Source organism: Falco naumanni, chromosome 3 (genome assembly GCF_017639655.2).
Source record: "Falco naumanni isolate bFalNau1 chromosome 3, bFalNau1.pat, whole genome shotgun sequence".
Taxonomy (NCBI): domain Eukaryota; kingdom Metazoa; phylum Chordata; class Aves; order Falconiformes; family Falconidae; genus Falco; species Falco naumanni.
The window spans coordinates 5,450,062-5,464,734 of record NC_054056.1 but is presented as its reverse complement, the minus strand read 5'-3'; the positions used below and the strand labels follow the sequence as shown (position 1 = coordinate 5,464,734).

General features: G+C 53.4%; 1 protein-coding gene across 1 annotated transcript; it reads left to right on the top strand.

The window, feature by feature from the left end:
• Positions 1 to 1,551: 1,551 nt before the first annotated feature.
• Positions 1,552 to 10,823, top strand: HEYL (hes related family bHLH transcription factor with YRPW motif like). The gene is made up of 5 exons (XM_040587871.1): positions 1,552 to 1,944; positions 5,566 to 5,632; positions 6,090 to 6,173; positions 6,650 to 6,731; positions 8,184 to 10,823. The coding sequence occupies exons 1-5, from the start codon at positions 1,865 to 1,867 to the stop codon at positions 8,849 to 8,851; spliced, it is 981 nt and encodes a 326-aa protein (XP_040443805.1). The 5' UTR covers positions 1,552 to 1,864; the 3' UTR covers positions 8,852 to 10,823.
• The last annotated feature ends 3,850 nt before the right edge of the window (positions 10,824 to 14,673 follow it).

Genomic DNA, 14,673 nt, shown 5'->3' with positions numbered 1-14,673 from the left:
ACTGAAATCCCTTTGGAAAGGGAGGAGGAGTGGGGCTCAAAATTGCTAAAATAACACATTTCTAATTCTTCTGGTTCAAAGAAACTGTTCATTTTGAAATGTGAGCTAATAACAGCTCGGATTCTTGACCGCTTTTTATAGTGAAAACAAAACATCAGAATTATAGAAACAAAGTGCTATAACCTAAAGCAAATGACTTATTTTACTGTATTTATTTTTCAGTTTACAAACACTTCTGAGACATCAGTTCTCCTCTCCAACGTGGGACGGCTGGTTCAGGTCTCTCTTGTTTTACTTTGGGAGGGAGGATGGTGTGGTTCGGTCTCAAAAAAAATGGTGATGGGGGCCATGCCTTGCTCTGCCCCTGTGTGCTGGGCTGGGGCAGGCGTGGGTGAAGGGCAGGCGGTAGCTGCCGTTTAGCTTTTACCAGATCTGCTTGCAAGGTGCTGGGGGATTGCAGATGTCTGGGGGCTGGCGGGTGCAGTGTGGGTGAGCTGGCAGAGATGGCTGAGGCAGATAGGGAGCACCCGACCACGCGGCTGGGTGCCTCCTCACACGGAAGGCGGGCGGTGCAGTGGCTCGGCCGGCATGAGTGGTGATGGGCTGTTATCGCCGCCACGGTCTTTGCTAAAGGCTTTGGGAAACCCACGTGTTGCCAGATCTCAGCGCTGATGGTTTTTTTTCAAAATAAAAGGCATTATTTTTGTACTGCAAACCTCCACTTCAGCTCTCTCCTTCCTCCTGTCTCTCTCTCTCCCACACGCACACGTTTTTGCTGCCTTGGGGGATTTTAGCAGCACAGGGCTCTGAAAAACAGACTCCTACCTCCTTCCCGCAAGCTCAGGGAAAGCAAGATGCTCTCTAGATGGCAGCCTGCTGGTCAAAGTTTCCAGCATTATGGAATGAGACAAGAAAACAGCAATTCATCCTAGTGTCATAAAACCTAAAGTTAGGCTTTGGTTGGTTTGTTTTACAGGGTAGGTCTCAAATGCCCTGGCAGTGCCATGAGCTGGCCCTTGAAGACGCTCCAAGGCTGTGGGAGCGTGGCAGGGGGCCGAGCTCCCAGCAGGACCACCGCGGCATGGTGCCGGGGTGCCGAACCCATCCCGACGCCTCCAAGCACGGTGCCACCGCTGCCGTCCCGGCCCTTGGCTGTGGCCACTGATTAATCCCAGTCGAGGGCCTTTTGAGCGGCGTCCTCAAACAGCACCGTGCTTCGAATAAGCTGGTTTCCATCTGAATCATAAGTCTCCAAAAGTGCCTGCGCTGCACAGAGCCGGGCAGACATGTGTGTGCGTGTGGGGCTGGATGTTGATTTTTCCCTGAAACAACTCAAGGCTTTATCAGTCCCATCTCTTTCCCACGGTTTTCTGTTGCCAGTGAGGTCACTGGTCCCTTTAAACTGGGGCTGAGGCCAATGTGCAGCGGGTGGAAGGGGGGCCGTGGGCAGGAGGGGGGGACATGAGACGGTTCACACAGACTGTTCCTTTTACAGGAAGACTTGGGATTTCGACCAGCGAGCGGGAGGAGGCGGAGGGGGGGGCCTGGGAACCTGGGAGCGCCGGCGCGGCCGCGTAATCCGTCACTCCCGGGAGATGTCTCATTAACCCATTAACCAGGGAGGTTGGGGACGTGCTGGGAGGCGAGCGAGGGAGAAGCCGGGGGTGTGAAAGGCAGAGTGCGGGCAGGGGAGGAGCCGGGCGAGGCAGGCACGCACTGGGGCCAGCTCCGCAGCACTTCCCCGAGGACGGCGGGGCAGGACGGCGGTGGCCTGCGGGGCCACGCGTGGGGCAGCCTCGCCGAACCCCCCCGCCGAAGCCCCGGCGCCCCGCGGGGACGCGCCCGCCCGCTGCTGCCTGCCGGCATGAAGCGGCTCTGCGAGGAGAGCTCCTCCGACACCGAGTCGGACGGCACCATCGACGTGGGCCGGGAGGAGGAGTACAGGTGAGGGGACACGGGGGGCGCGCCCGGGGGTCCCCACGGCGGGCAGGGTTTGGGGGGTCCCTGCGGCGGGGCGGCTCGGCATCCCGCGGGGGAAAGCCCGGGCTGCAGCGGGGACCCCGGCAGCGGGTACGGGGCTGGCACGGAGCTTCTCGGGGCGCCTGGCACCCCGCTTAACCCCTTCGGGCTGCGCTGGGCCAGCCCCGGGTCGCTGCAGCGGGCCAAGCGTGGGCTGATGCTGGCCTTAGGGCTGACCCGGCCAAGTCGTAATACAAGTATTAAAGCTGTGCTACGAGCTGATCGCACTCGGGAAAATGCCTCATTAAAGGCAGCGCAGTTGCCTTCTCCTGCCAGCTGGGGAGAAGGGCAGCTCTGAGCCTCCTTGCTCGCAGGTCTCTGCACCCCGAGATGGGGCTGCCCCCCGCCCCCCCCCCCAGGAAAGGCGCCGTCAGCCGCCTGGATGCCGCTGCAGCCCCTACGATCCAAGGGCTCCCAGGGAACGTGGAAGAAACCAGGAGGTTTTGCATGAGAAACGCTTCTGCTCTGCTGATGCATTTGTAATGCACCAGCTGGGGCTTTGATCTTTATTAAAGAGGGAGCCCGTGCAGCCTGGCCGGCCGAGGGTGCCCTGCTGTAAGCGCGCACTTTCAGTTCGCAGGCTCCATCCCATCGCCGCTGAGCTGCAGTTTGGGCTCTGGGGCTTTGGTGCTTGGTGAAATAGTGAGGCCAGAACCTCTGCGTGGTTCCCCAGGCGATGTCCTCAGGCCTCGCTGCGCTCGCCTGGGCTGCGGCTCTGCTGGCAAAGGGCATCCCAGCCACCACTGGAAGCCTGGGTTCCCGTGCTGTGTCAGCCGTTCCCGGGCATGCCCGGGCTCTGAGCGTGCAGACGGCGCTGGGGGTGAAGGAAGAGCTCTGTTACTTGTTCTCATCCAAAAATCAGCTGGTTTTGAACTTCTGTTTTCGGTAGCCAAGTGTCCCCCTCCCTCCACATCCAGTTAGGCCCCAGATTAACTCATTCCCATTTGCTGCCTGGTATCCTGCGTGGAGAAGTCCCCAGTGCCATGCTCAGGTTCTTGTGGGACTAAATTAATGAGTCTGCCTCTCACCAATATGGTCGCAGCAGAGTCGGGCATGTCCAACAAGTAATGTCCTGCACAACAAGTTCACTGACTCCCACAGGCAGTTTCCAAGCGCATCAATATTTAACCTGCTTTCCTGCTACACGTGGAATATATCCCACCTCTTTACATCAGTGCAGCGTGCTGAGTCTATAGTGCCCCGATGGATGAAATAGAGGAATTGTCATATTTTATTTCAGCGAACAGTAACAATGGATTTTTGGTCTCTCTCTGGTGCTGCTAATGTGTTTGTTTTCTCAAGCCAGTTGTAGAACCAGGTAGTGCTGTGATCTGGTGATATTTGTATACATGTATATTGTTGCTCATGTCACACAAACACATGGTCAAAGAGCTGGTCCTGTCCTGTTTACACCCCAAGTAGTGCAGCATGGGACGCTGGCGGATCCAGCAAAATAAAACACTTCCAGGTGGGGAGCAAGGTGGAGCAATTAGGGCTGAGGGAGGCAGTCAGGCTGTCTGGCCGGGGTTCCCAGCCCATTACCCATCGGTCGGTCGAGTGGTTTGGGCAAACCAGTTCCCCTGTAGAGTGGGGATGAGTCACTCCGGGTGTGAGACTTGGTTCAGCGTGTGGGGTGAGCTTAGACTCTGGGGTCACTGCAGAAGTGCAAGATACTGCTTGGTTTTGTTTGTTGGTTTGTTTGTTTGCTTTTTGTTTTGAATAAAGAGCCAAAGTTACACTGTAAATTATAAAATCAAGCAAAGAGCAATGCAGAAATTTTAATCATCTGAGAATATAGTTATGGTATCTTTTATGTGGTTTGAATCTGTCAAACATTTTTAAAACATATTTGGAGTAAGTAGGTCTTTATATCCACATCTGGAAGTGTAGCTCACAAAGAGCAATGCGCTCAAACAGCTCTGCAAAAGGACTTTCAAAATTGAGTGTTACAGGCTTCTTGAGCGGGTACTCCGCATTCCTGGGCTGCCAGGTGAATTCAGTACCGCAGCATCTGTGCAGAGCCCGTTTTCACATCATACGTGCTCATTGCATGTGCGTTTATGTATACTGGCAACGCATGTTCATACTTGCGAAGCCAGCCGGCACCTATGCCCAGAGAAAGCCCACCCAGCAGACATTCAAATAGGGTACCTGTATGGAGATGAGTGGAGCAGTCAGTGGAAGAACGTGTTATTTTGTCTGATTGTGTAAAACCACTTCTGAAAGCACCTCACTTGGGCCTAACAAAATGTATTTTTAATAGGCTGCGTTTGGTCTAGTTTTTGGCTTGCTGTGCAGACAGCGCTGTCTCTGCAGAAACATCTTTAATAGACTGCTATTAAAATGCTTCGTCAAACTGAAAAAATACTTTGATTTGATGGAGTGAACCCAAATGCCCCTTTCCTGATTTATATGTCTTACATGGTCTCTGAATCCCTCCAGAGTGCTGCGCTGGCCGGGGTTGCAGACTGCTGCCTTGCCTGTGTGTTAACATCCTTGCCCCGAGTTCCGTAAGGCGCAGAAGCAGCCCTGAGCCAGTCCCACTTTCCAGAGGGAGGAAACCCTGCTCGGGGGAGGTGGAAGGTGGCCCAGCCGGCCTCCCCCCAGGCAGAGGGGTTTTGCTCCAAGGAGTTTCCTACGCCCAGTTATCCATCCTTACGGAGGCTTCATGTCCGTGGGGACCTAAGGATTGAACTTCGCCTCCCTGTGCATGCCTAGTGCTGACCTTTGGTGTCTTTAGCCTCAGCCGTGCCCATCAGGCACGGGATGGTTTGTGGGGCCCTTCTTAGCCTGTCTCTGCTGTGTCACTTGTCCCTTGAGCAGAGCTGGTCCCTGGGGCTGTTGGCCAGCAGGCACGTTCCCTGCTCCGTCACCTCCTGCCAGGTGTTCCCCCTGCCCAGGTCCTGGCCCCTCTCTGTCTGGCTCAGGGGTGTCCGTGCATTCAGAATATTGTGGCCTACCCCAAAAATTGTGGTTTGCGAAGTGACTCTCCAGGAAGCCCTCTGAAACCACATCAATGCTGCCGTTAGCCTCACCCTGAGGAGCAGCCAGCCCTTTGCTGCCGCCCTGGGTGGGAGCTCAGATACATGCTCATGCTATCACAGCTCTGAGATGCAAAGCCCTGCAGACAGGGCAGGCTTAGACATGAGAGCTGGGAGGTTCACACATGGAGAAGAAAAAAAAAAAAGGCCATGACTCCAGAGCTCAGAACGCTGCTTTTCCAGCCCCGTGGAGGTGCCAGCATGGGCTGAGATTGAAGGCGACGTGCCTGGTAGTGGATGGATGGTTTAGTGCAGATTTCTGCAGGCTGGTGGGAGCCTCTTGGAGGGGAGAGTGGGATTCAAGTCTGTGCTTGGCTCCCCGTCCCCAATTCCTGAGCTCTGTGTTGTGGGTAAAAATGAGATGGGAACCACAGAAGACATTTTTCGGGGAGGGTGGGACGACGACACAACATGACTGCAGATGGCAAACGTGTGTAAAGCATATGTGCAATGGAGGTTTCTCTCCAGCTAGTGCAAGAAATTATTCTCTCTTCTTCCTTTCCAGCCATGTTTCCAGGTCTGTGTCTCCCACTACGACATCTCAGATACAAGCCAGGAAGAAGAGGAGAGGGGTAAGTCTCGTTTACATTGACTAGGACGGCTGTGCTCTGTCTCCCTGGGGGGTCAGGCTGGTCCTGGCTGTGTGTTGGGGCTCCCTGTGACATCCCCCGTGTGCAGTGGGATGCTGTTGGCACATCCTTGCTGTGGGGACACCGTGCAAAATCGACTTTACACCATTCCCTACTCCATCTCCTGCAGAACTCTCCCCACAGCTAATTGGAGATTTTTTGCAGAGGTTTGGCCTCAAGTCTGGCGGAAAGGGGTGGAGGAGAGTGGCTTCACCTGGGGTTATCACACCAGTCAGTTAATGTTTCATTGCTGAGCTTTTGCACCCAAAACATTTACTTATGTGGCCCTGTTCAAAGCACCTCTCTCAGCCTGGCATAGCTGTTAATAAGGGCTTTAGACTCATGAGCTGTGGCTGTAAATGATCATTGTTTCTTCTCTCCACTTGGAAATCTCCTGCAGATCATCGAGAAGCGGCGCCGTGACCGTATCAACAGCAGCCTCTCTGAACTGCGGCGCCTGGTGCCCACCGCTTTCGAGAAGCAGGTGTGTACATCCATGATTTCCAGCCATCCTCCCGTGTGGGCTGTGTTTCATCAGTGTTAAGGGTAGAGCCCTCAGAATAAGAAAGTCTGGAGCAATGCTATGTCTTTCTTATCATCATCACTTCAGGGAGTAAGTAGGTGGTGAAACTGGGTGGTAAAACAATATTAACAAATATTTAGGAGCCCTAGGGAGGATAAATTCAGTCCAGAAAGTGTTTTGCAAGATGTGGAGATGCACAGAAATGGGGATTTTCAATTTGCACTGGGGCATCTTGGGAAGGAGTTCCTTTTTCTACTCACTTGATGTAAAAACCAGAGCCAATGCCCTGGATGGACGTCCTGCTCCAATCTGAGCATTCCTGGGCTTCAGAAAGGTTTTGGGGAGGGGGTCATTGAGCAAAATGCAGCTCCTGAGAGGCACAAAGCCCTAGACCATAAAATGATGAAATGCTTTTTTTTCCTGCTCCCAACACGCAGGGGTCTTCCAAGCTGGAGAAGGCAGAAATTCTACAAATGACAGTAGATCACTTAAAAATGCTTCATGCCACTGGAGGAACAGGTAAGAACTGCTCTTATAAGCATACGGGTGAGGTGAAAACCTGGAAGGAAAATTCCCCACCAGCCTCAGCAGCAAGCAATGTCTTGATGCTGGTGTGCCTTGCTGACACCAGCCGACACCAACGAATGCTGCCCTCTGCTTCCCAAGGGAAATATTTTTTGCGGGAGGGCAGATGGACGTTTCCTGCCCTCTTGTTTTTCATATGGGTCAGCATCTCTGCATCCATTTGGCAGACTGGGGTATGTGGGACGGCAAGTCCCACAGACCCACAAGGATGGCGCCGCTGTCATTGTCACACAGCCTGCTAAAAGCTGTTCAGCCAGAGACATGCTTAGTCCTGCTCAGAAATGGAGCCTGTTTCCAGAAAAAAACACAATATTAAACTCTTTACCTCCTCCCTGGGATACATTTCCTGCAGAGGATGAATTCTGCATGGGGACTCTGCAAATAAACAAGGCTTTTTTCCTTTTCTGTTCTTTTTTTTTTTGGTGTCTCTTGGTTGTTATGAGAGAGGGAGCCCTGTACAAAATTCAACAAAGGTCTTATTTGTACTGAGACCTCAGTACAGACCCTCTGTCCTGTTACAGTTAACAGGATGGAGATCACAGCTCCAGTAAAGAAGCCTCTGGCTTGCTTACCACCCGTTTTTGGCTTGCTGGGGACACTGCTGGCATCCAGGCTTCAGTTCAGAGCTGTAACTTGGTCTGGAACATTTGTTTAGATATTCAGTTTGACTGCACTGCAACAAAGGGCTGTATTGTCACAAAAGACCCCATCAAGCAAAGTGGTCCACTGTTTCACTGTGCTGTGACATTCTCTGCTTTAGTGCTTATCGTCTCATGAAGCTGCAAGTAGGGAGCAGAAGCCTAAAAATCAGCCGTCGGTTGCATTTTATCTTGTTGATTTCTGTGGCTTCAGGCTTTCTTGGCCCAGCGGTTTTGGTTCTGGCACTGTCCTGTGTCCTTCAGCCAGACATCTGTTTAAATGAAGTATAAAGATTGGGACTCGGGCAGAGGAAAATGGTCCTAAGCTGCACGTTGAGGAGACAGTGTCCCACTGTTCTGCAAGACTGGGGATGGTCCATTTTGCAAATAGGGACCCAGTGCCCATCTAGCCTACAGTTATGTCTCCAGCAGCAACAACAGAGTCCAATAGGAAAAATTTTCTCCATCCTGAGCATAGTTAATGAAACCTCTTACTCGTCTCACATTCTGGAGTAAGAGGCTTCATGACCCTGGCAGTTTTATCCCGATGAGATAACCACAGATGCTATTCTCATGCACGCAAACGTCCAGTCCTTTTGGACACCCACTTGGCTGTCTGCTTCAGTAATATCACATAACAGCAAAGTGTCTCAAGTGAAATACACAGTGCATTAGAGAGGGTACTGAAATCAAAGCACATTCCTGAGCTCTGCACGGACTTAGCGTCACCCGTGTCCTCTCCCTACAGGCTTCTTAGATGCTCGAGCTCTGGCTGTGGATTACAGGAGTATCGGCTTCCGTGAATGTCTCACTGAAGTTGTCAGGTACCTGGGCATCCTTGAGGGCCAAAATGCTGCTGACCCCATCCGGCTGCGACTCCTCTCCCACCTGAATAATTATGTGGCAGAAATGGAGCCTTCGCCTGTGGCCACTTCCCTCCTGCCCATCCAGACGTGGCCATGGTCCTTCCTCCACAGCGCTGCTGGCCCCGTGCAAATCCCCAGGAGGGAGGCTGCTCCCGCTCCAGTTGTTTTGACTGCATCTTCCCTGGCTTACCCAAGCCCCGCTGTGAGGCCAGCCCCACTTCGCCGTGTCCCCAGCGACATGCTGCCATCCCGCCGAAGCTTCCTGGCCAGCAGGATGGCCTCTTCCAGCCGAAGGGCCCGAGGTGCGGGCTCATCTACAGCTGTAGCAGCCGTGCCCAGGATGCCGTCGCCAGCAGGTGTATTGAGAGAGGGCTCGTCCAAGAGCAGCCAAATTGCAACATTCCTTTTCTCACCAGCCTCTGCCGGCATCCCTGTTCCACCAGTTTACACGGCGCCTCCTGCCTTGGGTGCTGCCGCGCAGGGACCCGGGATCAGGGTTGGGACATCCAGGATCTGCCGCTCTTGGGCGACTGAAATTGGGGCTTTCTGACCCTCCCCTGCCCTTCGGAGAAATGAATTCTTCAGCACTCATTGCCCACAGGCCTAAGAACAAACTCAGCTGAAAAGGCATCTTTCCTGCTTTGCAGAAGCCAAGGATCCATAAAGAATATTCTCTTTACTCATCCCTCCCTCCTCACACTGCCTTCCTTGCCTCACCATCACACGTCCTCTCCCTCATGATGCCTGCAAACGTAAATCACATCCAGTTCGATGCACTTGTCTGCACGTGGCTGTGCTCCAGATCCTTCTGGCTACGAGGGAGGGGGCACATGCAGATCCCAACCCTCTTCCTCCTCCAGCAAACCCCTCTGCAGAGCTCAGTGTTGCTCTCCTTTGGAAAACAGCCAGCCTTGAAATACTGTCTTACTTCCTTGGGGAGTCAGAGCTGCCAGACAGACTTGCTCACGCTGATTCCCTGCGATGCGTCCCTCAGCTGCAGCACCTAATTTTGGTGTGATGGGATGGACACAGCTCACCCCCCTCCCCAGCACTGCTGGCACCCAGCAGGGCAGGCTAGAGCCCCCCCAGCTCCCTTAGCAAGCTGGCTGCCTGCTAATCCCTGTGCTTACCTCGCCGCATTACCAGCTTTTCCCACTTATGTGCCCTTAAGGTGGAGTGAGGCAACAGCTTAACAGAGCTCGTTCCCACAGCTGAGCTGAAATACTGCTGTGTCTGCGGGGGCTGTGCTGGGTCCCTGCACAAACCATGCAGGAGCAGCCGGCCGGGCCGCCTGGGCAGAGGGAGGCTTCTGCAGCCCTTGCTCCGCACCGAGGTGTGAAGAGGCGAGACAGAGGATTTCAAAGGGATGTCTGTCACAGAGGGGAAGGCTCTGACAGCCAAAGTGAGAAGAAAAGGCCTTTCCCTCTGCCAGTCTCCCTGCTGGAGCCGTCTTTCCATCCCCTGCTGAACAGCCGTGACTGCAAAGGGGGGGAAATGGGTCAGACCAGCCTGCGTTTGAAGTGCCTCCCTCGTTCTCTCTTTGCCCTGCATCCCTCACCCTCTCCTCCCACAACGTCTCTGTTTTCTTTCTTCAGCACCATGTTTTGGTCTCACGTTGCTCATCCCTCTCCCTGGGCTGGGACCAAAACCCACTGAGGTTTCACCACAGACCTTGGCAAGCTCTGGGTCTGTACTTGTCCTGATTCCTTAGAGCTTATTCTGCCTTGGCCTGCGTGCCCCTAGATAACTGACGCAGCAGATATGCCTCTGCTCCTCCAGCTGCCCTCCCTTCCTCTTTTCTTCGGGCAGAAAGGAAGAGAAACTTGAAGCTTTCAAGCCACCCTGCTCCCGTGCCACATCTCTAACTCCCATGGTGGCCAGGGCAGGGTCTTCTAGTGCTCCCCCTCATCTGAACAGCCCCTGCTCCCTGCATCTGTGCCTTGACTCACTGGGATACACGTGCAGAATAGCCTGGACCCAGTTGCCTGCCCACCCCAAGGAGTCTCACCCACATCTACAGCACTGTGACATGAAAAGAGAGAAAAGTGTAGAAAGGTCAGTGCAAAGAGAGGTAAAAAAGAGGAGGAAGATCTCTCTTGAATGGGAGAGCCTCTCCCCACGCCTCAGGTCAAATGCACAGCTGGTTAGACTGTGTGGATGAGCTGGTGTTTGTGTTCCTACAGATTGTATCTGCCATGTGCATGTCAATGTATGTATCTGCTATTGTTTTGAAAGTGCGTCCCTCCCAGTTGTTTTGATGAAAGTCATTGCACTTAACACACAGAAATGCCTCCGCTACTTCTCCTCACCCTTGTCCTGAAGTGCTAGAATCAGCCAGGAACAACATATTCCCTTTTAATGAGGTCAGAGGAGCTCCTCACCGGACCCTGGTTGTTCCTGTGGCTGGTCAGCATGCTAGAGCTCACAGCAAGTAGCCTGGCCTCACTTTACACTATGCAGAGCTGTTAGATTCACGAGCTGTGACATCCAGCAAAGGTGTCAAATAAAGTCTTTCAAACCCCTGTCCTGGTTGTGAAATGTAGTGTTGATGTGAATCTGTGCTGCTAATCCAGCCTGCTTGGACAACTGCGATTTTTGCAGCAGGTGAGCTTTTGCTCCTGAAAAGCTTAAAGAGAGGTAAGACGTAGCTTGTAAGGTTACTTCTCCGTGCTGGTCATTTTATAGGCGTCCTCTTGGTAACTAGTCCCATGACTTTCTACTTTGCAAACCACTGTGTGCTTCAAAATCAGCCAGACAGTCAGCAGCGCTTGCCCTGAGATTGGCAGTAATCCGTGACTTGAGAACAAATCGTTTTATTTAGCTATCGGCATCTACAAAAATGTCAGGGAACAAACTGGGTTCAGCAGAGCCTTGCAGCCAGGCGCCGAGGGCTCACCTCGGTCTCCTGACCCTTTGCAGGCAGGACCAGAATAACCCCTGCTGCATCTTGCTGTTGGGAAACACTTTGGACTAAACAAAGAGCCACAGCTGAGAGCTTGTCTCTGTTTTGAGGAAAGGACCAGTAAATGATCCTTCCCGTGAAAGATGCTGGGAGAATTTTCTAGGGAATGGTGGGAATTCAACTTCCTTTCCCATAACTCCTCCTCGCTCCAAAATACTTTTCAAAACCGCCCATAAATCCCTGCCTTAAGTGCTGTGTTGGGAATTGCTGGAAGGGAGCAACTGCAGCTGTGATGGAGTAACACAGCATCCGTCTGGAAGCGCAGAGAAACTTCAAGAGCAATAATAGGGCTATTGATGATGGGTCGTCCCGCTGGTGCCTGGGATGCCCTGACCCGGCTGGAGGCGGCGGTGGGAGCTCAGTGCTCTGCTGTGGCCTTGGACAGCGAGAGGAACCAAATTACCCTCTGTGGGAGGCAGGCATACAAACCAGCCCCACGGGCTATAGTGTTAAAACAAAACAGAGATAGTGAAAAAAAACAACCCACTTCCTGATCTCTGCTGATCAAACGGGAGCCAGAGCGGGTGGGAGGGCATCAGTTCAGGCCCGTGGGGTTTTCTCCCCACAGCAACATGGTGATTAGAGCAGTAGCCCGGGACTGGAGCTTCGTTTTTTTTCCCAGGGTTTTCTTTAGCCTAAATGTCTCCTCTAAAACATCTTGGCAACTTTTGATCTACCCTATAGGGGAAATCCCCGAACTCTTCGCGCACTCTCTTCATCCTTGTTCTTCAGGCAAAAGAACATAATGAAGAGGTCTATGGGAATGCGTGGGCTGTGTTCAGCGCAGTCCGGCTGGGGTTGCTCGGTGGCATACAGCAGTGTTAAACGCTGGTCCAGTTGTGACAATGGCGAGGCTGGAAGGAAACAGGGTCCTGATAAACAAGCTTTTGCTGCTGCTTGCAGGGGACAAAGCTGCTTCCAGGCTGCGGGAGATTAGATGTGCAGCAGGTGCTCTAGCGGCGAGCGAGTCCTGCTCTCCCAAATTCCTCTGCATGAAAAACGTTGCTTATCTCAGTTCTGCTATTGCCTGCCCTGGGTGAAATGCTCTGCCTCCTGCGTGTCTGGGTTTTTCTTCTTGTGGAGCAATCACGTCCTGCCCTCTGCTGGTAAAATCCCAAAGCTAAGGAGGAGAAATCATAAACCAGGGTCAGCATTCGGTTGAAAACTTGCCGTCTGTGTTGAAAAATGGATGATCTTTTATAACGACCAGACACTGAGATACCACTCACACGTGGTAGCAGAGTGGCTTGGGAGGCCCTTGCACCAGTGTCATCGATGGGGATGGACCGGTGAGATGAAGACGTTAAAAGGTGCAACCTTTGCTCCAGGCACTGCAGAATGTCTTGAGAGGGCGAACTGGGAGGATCTCGGGCATCGTTGGTCACCAGGAGCAGTTGCAGGAGGAGTGTGTTGAGGGTGCCAAAAGCAGTGGGGTCCCTGGGGCGGTTTTGGGCCCTCATGGGCAGAGGGTACCTCCAGCCCCTCAGTTCGTGTCAGGAGTGAAAAGGACAGAGGAGGACACAGGACTCCAGATGTCTACATGGCGTCCCCTGGGAGGAGACGCACATGTCAATAAATATATTTCAAATAAAAGCCATTCTCAGTGTAGTCACAGAGGCTGCTTGCAGCCAAAGGGTGTTTTATGCGGAAACATGTTCTTTGAGCTCTGCTGTGTTTTGATTTTAGCTGTCAGAGTGGGAGTCACTCTGAACTCCTTCCACAGCAAGACACTTGTCTCAGCCCATGGTTTCCCAGCTGAGGAGATGCTGGCCTGTGGAGGACCAAGCTGCAAAACAGCAGCAGGCGCCAGGCATGATCCCAACAGTGCGTACCAGTGCTGCCTCCCAGCACTGCCGGCTGCTGGGAGGAAGGTGATGAACTAGAAGCAGGATGATTTGTGTCTTTAGCAAATAACCTGCATGGAAAATATTGCAAAATATCACAATTTACTTTCATATTGTTACCTTTAATTCTGCTACTTTCTATTATTCCACTGTAATAGAAGGGATAAGTATCATATCCCATTTTTATGACATCTTAGCCCACTTTTAAAGCAAATTAAAGGCAATGTAATGTAGAATTGAAAAGTCACAGCAGACCAGCTACCAGCCTCTGTGGACTATCTTGGTCCCCCTTAACAGGACATGCATGGTGCCTGAAGGTCACTGATGAATCACTGAATCCCGTGCTGCTGTGTCCTCACGCTCTGCTGAAGATGCTGGAAATAGATAATTATGGGTCTCCCTGGAGCTGAATCTCGTGAGCGTGAAACTGTGGGACAGGGGAGGGGGGTGAATCCCTCTCTTGTTCCAGTGGCTTTCTGCTGTATTTAGAGTTGTTCAACCCTCACCCTGGGAAGAGGGACCGACAGCTTGCTTCCACAGGCAGACATTGAGGACCCTTGGTCCTGCTCCAGGGCGGCCCACGATGTGAGCTGGCACAGTGCCAAGGCTGCCGCAGGAACTCACACTTATTTGAGGGGGAAAATTGTGCTCTGAAGAGGAATGGCTGCAGATATGGCTGCTCCTCATCTCACTGCCAGCGACACCTTCAAAACCATAGCTTGGAGCCGCGAGAACAATTATCCCAGAATAATTATTTGCTCTCCTGGTGCATTCTTCTGCTCATCCTGCTCCACGACCCCGTTCTCCAGGGGGCTCCCCTGGGCCCGTTGTGTTTTGTGGCAGGACTGAGCTGCCCTGTGAGACACCCACATGCAGGGGATGGGGATGGGATGGAAAACAACCCCAAACACACCCTTCTGGGGGGTGTTGTGGGCATATGCCCCTGCCCACTGAGGGTCATTTTGCCCCAAATCTAGCCAACCACCCCCATGCACGTCCCTTGAGCCGCTGTGGGATCGGGCCATGGGCTGAGGTGTGAGGCTGCCCAGCTGCCCTCCAGATGCTGCCCAGGTGCCATTTTTCATGTCAACCACATAAATTTGAAGGATTAGGAAGCTGTTGCATTTATTTATTGGGTTAATTGCTGGCTTGAAGGAGGTGGGCGTCCCGGAGAGGTAAGGTGGGTGTTGTTGGGCAGCCTGAGGAAAACCGACGCTGAGGAGGGGTGAGGGGCTGAGGTCGCATCCCTCCTGGTGGGTGCTCATCCTGAGGGGCCAGTCACCTGGGGGATCTGGGCTTCCTGGCGCCGGCAGCGGTTTGGACAGAAATGGCAGCCCGCTTGCCTCGGGGCACGTCGGGCGGCTGGCGCCAGGCCGATGGCTGGGTTGTGCTGAGGGGCCGCCATATCCCCCATGAGGGGCCGTCGAGCGGCGACCCCAAAATGGCGGGAGGCGCGAGCTCCCTCAGCGCCGGCTGGCCCCGCCCCCGCGCCGCCTCGGGCCGGCGGTCCTCCCCCCCGCTGGGGTCGCTGCAGCGGGCGGCGGCGGCGCGTCGTGCGGCCGGGGT